The 3,205-nt window shown below is 60.0% G+C and overlaps 1 protein-coding gene across 1 annotated transcript in view; it reads right to left on the minus strand.

The window, feature by feature from the left end:
• The window catches only part of ZNF296 (zinc finger protein 296), a 5,474-nt gene that overhangs the window by 396 nt on the left and 1,873 nt on the right, over nt 1-3,205 (minus strand). Inside the window, exons 2-4 of the mRNA XM_010852691.1 lie at nt 3,150-3,199; nt 2,763-2,912; nt 11-710 (exon numbers count right to left, since the gene is read on the minus strand). Of these exons, the coding sequence (XP_010850993.1) occupies nt 11-710; nt 2,763-2,912; nt 3,150-3,199 (900 nt within the window). The remainder of the gene's footprint in view (nt 1-10; nt 711-2,762; nt 2,913-3,149; nt 3,200-3,205) is intronic.

A 3,205-nucleotide genomic window follows, 5' to 3' on the forward strand; every position in this document is an offset into this window, starting at 1 on the left:
AGGCCCCGGCCCCCGGTTCTTGCCCGCTGGCTTCAGCGTCTTCTTGGGTGACATCTTCTGGTTCTTCTCCTGGTCCGTTCTCCGCTCCTTAGTGTCAGCGCCCCAGCTGTCCCCACCAGGGCCCACCTGAGCCCCGCCGCCAGGAGCCCCGGGTTCCTGGACCCCTGCCGTGGCAGCCGCCCCGGCCCCCTCTCCTCCTCTGCACGGGAGGACGCTGGCAGGGGCTGCGGCATGGGCGGCGGGCTCAGGAGGGGCGGTGGAGGCCTGCTCCTGGCCGGTGTCGGCCAGGCAGGGGCTCTGGGGCTGCAGCTGCCGGTGGGTCTTCTTGTGGCGGTTGAGCTTGCTGCTCTGGGCGCAGGCATAGGGACACTGGTCGCAGGCATAGGGCCGCTCGCCCGTGTGCGAGCGCATGTGCACCTTGAGATTGCTGAAGGAGCTGAGGGTCTTCTTACACACGGGGCAGGTGGGGCTCCGCCGGGTGGGCCCCACCCGGGAGCCCTTGACCTCGGCTTCGGGCCCCACCACTGACGACACGGCCGACACGGCCACGGCCACCTCAGCCAGGCCCAGCAGTGGGGCCTCCGGGGACTCAGGTTCCGTCTGGTAGATGGACAGTCCGTGGTCCCACTGGGCGTGGCGCAGCAGTTTCCAGGCTCCTGTGAACTGTCGGCCACAGCGGAGGCAGTTCAAGGCCTTCAGGTCCTCGTGTTCTGCAGAGGGGAGAAGGGCCAGGAAGCAGTGTGACTGGCAAGTCGGAGCAGTTGCAGTTCACAGCTGCCAGCTGGACATGAGGTGTGGGAGAGGCTCTGGTCCAGGGGCTGAGAGGCAGCAGAAGAGGCCAGGCTCCCCGCCCCCGGGGGAAGCTGTGCAGAGAGCGGGGCGGACAGATACGGAGCAAGGAAAATCCATGCAGTACATGAATCCCTGGGGATTCCCTTTGTGTTTGAAAAGTCTTCAAGAAAAGGTTAAAAGAGGAGAGGGATGGATAGAGGAGTGCTAGCTTATAGTGGGGTCACGAAGGGCTGACCCAGTTAGGCCTGCTGGGCACCTGCCACCCACAGCTCCCTCTTAAAATTTTCCTTAGGAAAGACTTTCATTTTCCAGATGGGAAAACTGAGGCAAAGAGACCTTTCCCCAAGGTCACACAGTTAGGCAGGGGTAGAGCTGGGGTTTCAATCCAGAAATCCCGGGGAGTGGGAGAGAGAGGAAAATTTTTTTAGGAAAAATGATTGGTTTACTCGTAAAAACAGCTCTTGATAACTGGATGTCTCTGCCAGGCCCCAAATACTTGGGTTCCATCCATGATCCCCTTTTCCTGCCTTAGACAAGGGTGCCAAGGTTTAAATGGGGAGAAGCCTTAGCAGTCACCAATGTTTTCTTTTAACCCTCAGGTACTATTAGTAGTGTACTTCCAGATCCTTTTGCCTTTGTTTGGGATGGGGGCGGCTTTCAAGAGCACAGGTAGGGCCTGTCCTGACTTCCAGTTGGTTCCCCTGCCCCCTAGCTGTGTGACCTTGGGCAAGAAATACACATCTCTGAGCCTCGGTTTCCTCATTTGCTAGAATATGGGGATCCTAGGGGTCCTCTCCCTTTTAGACTTGCTGTGACCTCAGATGGAGAATAGCTGAGAGTTCTGGTCCATCGAGCCCTCTATAAGCATTAACTGTTGTTTAGTCACTAAGTCTTTGCGACCACATGGACTATAACCCACTAGGCTCCTCTGTCCCTGGGATTTCCCAGGCAAGAATACTGGAGTGAGTAGCCATTCCCCTCTCCAAGGGATCTTCTGGACCTAGAGATCAATCTAACCACATCTCCTGCTTGGCAGGCAGATTCTTTATCACTGAGCCACCTGGGAAGCCCGTCAGTGTCCACAATTCTCCCAAGCCCAAGCACCTACAGAGTGTTTTGTTCCCATGATCCCATCACAGCCCCACCCTTGCCCACAGGGCCAGCCTCCCTGCTGCAATCAAAATCCCCCCTCCCCCTCTCACTGCAGGACCCTCTCCCTGGCCCAGCCCTGAATATAATTCCATTTCTCACAAATCCCAGGGGCACATGGCACAGGGGCTAGAAATCCAGAGCTGTGTATGAGCTTCACAATCGATGCTGACCAAAAGCTCAGCTCGCCAGACGTCTAGTACCAAGTTAAGGGTTTTAATTCCTACCCACGGCCGGGAGCCCAGGTATCCAGACACCCAGGACCTGGCTGAAAACAGGGGCTTTCTGGCATGCAAGGCTGGGAGAGTCCATCAGGGAGGGAGGCCAGAAGCCCCTTCCCCAACTCCAAGCAAATGCCCAGCATCTTGATGAGAAGTGATAAATAAATGGAAGGGGGTCACAACACCCCCAGTCCAGCTGGCCTCGGCTCCCCTCCCCCAGGCCGCTGCCCTCCCCAGAGGTCCCCCTTACTGCCACACTGGTCCAGCCACCTGGCCAGTTATTTCTGGCCAAGGGGAAGGAGAAGTGAAACCAGATTGGGGGTGTGTGTATGGCAAATCCCCAGACCAGTCTTCTGGGGCTGGCCACACCCTGTGGGTGGCCCTCCTCCCCTGCCCAGCCCCGCCCCCACCTACCCCCCTCATCACCACTAGTCTCGGCCCTAGGACAGGGCAGGCCCTGGCCACGCCTAGGCTGCACCCGGTGGGGAGCCAGAAAGGGGAAGTAGTGCTCACTGCCTCGCCTGTCCAGCTCAGCCCCTCTCCCACAGGAAGCCGGGCCCTTGAACTTGAGGCCGGTGACTGCATCCCGGCTCTACTCACCTGAGCCCTGGCAGGGGCTGGGGCCTCTGAAGAGCTGACAGCCCAGCTTCTTGTGGTCCACGAAGGCAGTGATGGCCTCCAATGGGAAGGTCTGCATGCAGCGGCCGCAGGTCAACAGATCTGGGTGTTTGTCGGTCCAGGGCTGGCGGTCTGCAGGGAGGAAGCGGGTGGTGAGCGTGGGGTGGGGCCAGGATGGGGCCTGGGGGTTCCGAGGGAGAGGGGAAACCCGAAGGTCAAAAGGCAGGTTGGAGGCCAGGACCTGGCCAGGAAATTAAGGCAGGGGCCGGGAGTCGGGGGGGAGAGGGGCGGGGGTCGGTGCCCCGAGGAGGTCCCACCCGAGAGAGAAGGGAGGGAGATTGGCCCGGGGCTGGGGTAGGGGGCGCTCACCGTGAGGGCTCAGGGACAGCGGCGTCCACTGGTTGCGCAGGCCGAGGGCATGGATG

The sequence above is a fragment of the Bison bison genome, unplaced genomic scaffold, assembly GCF_000754665.1.
Source record: "Bison bison bison isolate TAMUID 2011002044 unplaced genomic scaffold, Bison_UMD1.0 scf7180017864313, whole genome shotgun sequence".
Taxonomy (NCBI): Eukaryota; Metazoa; Chordata; class Mammalia; order Artiodactyla; family Bovidae; genus Bison; species Bison bison.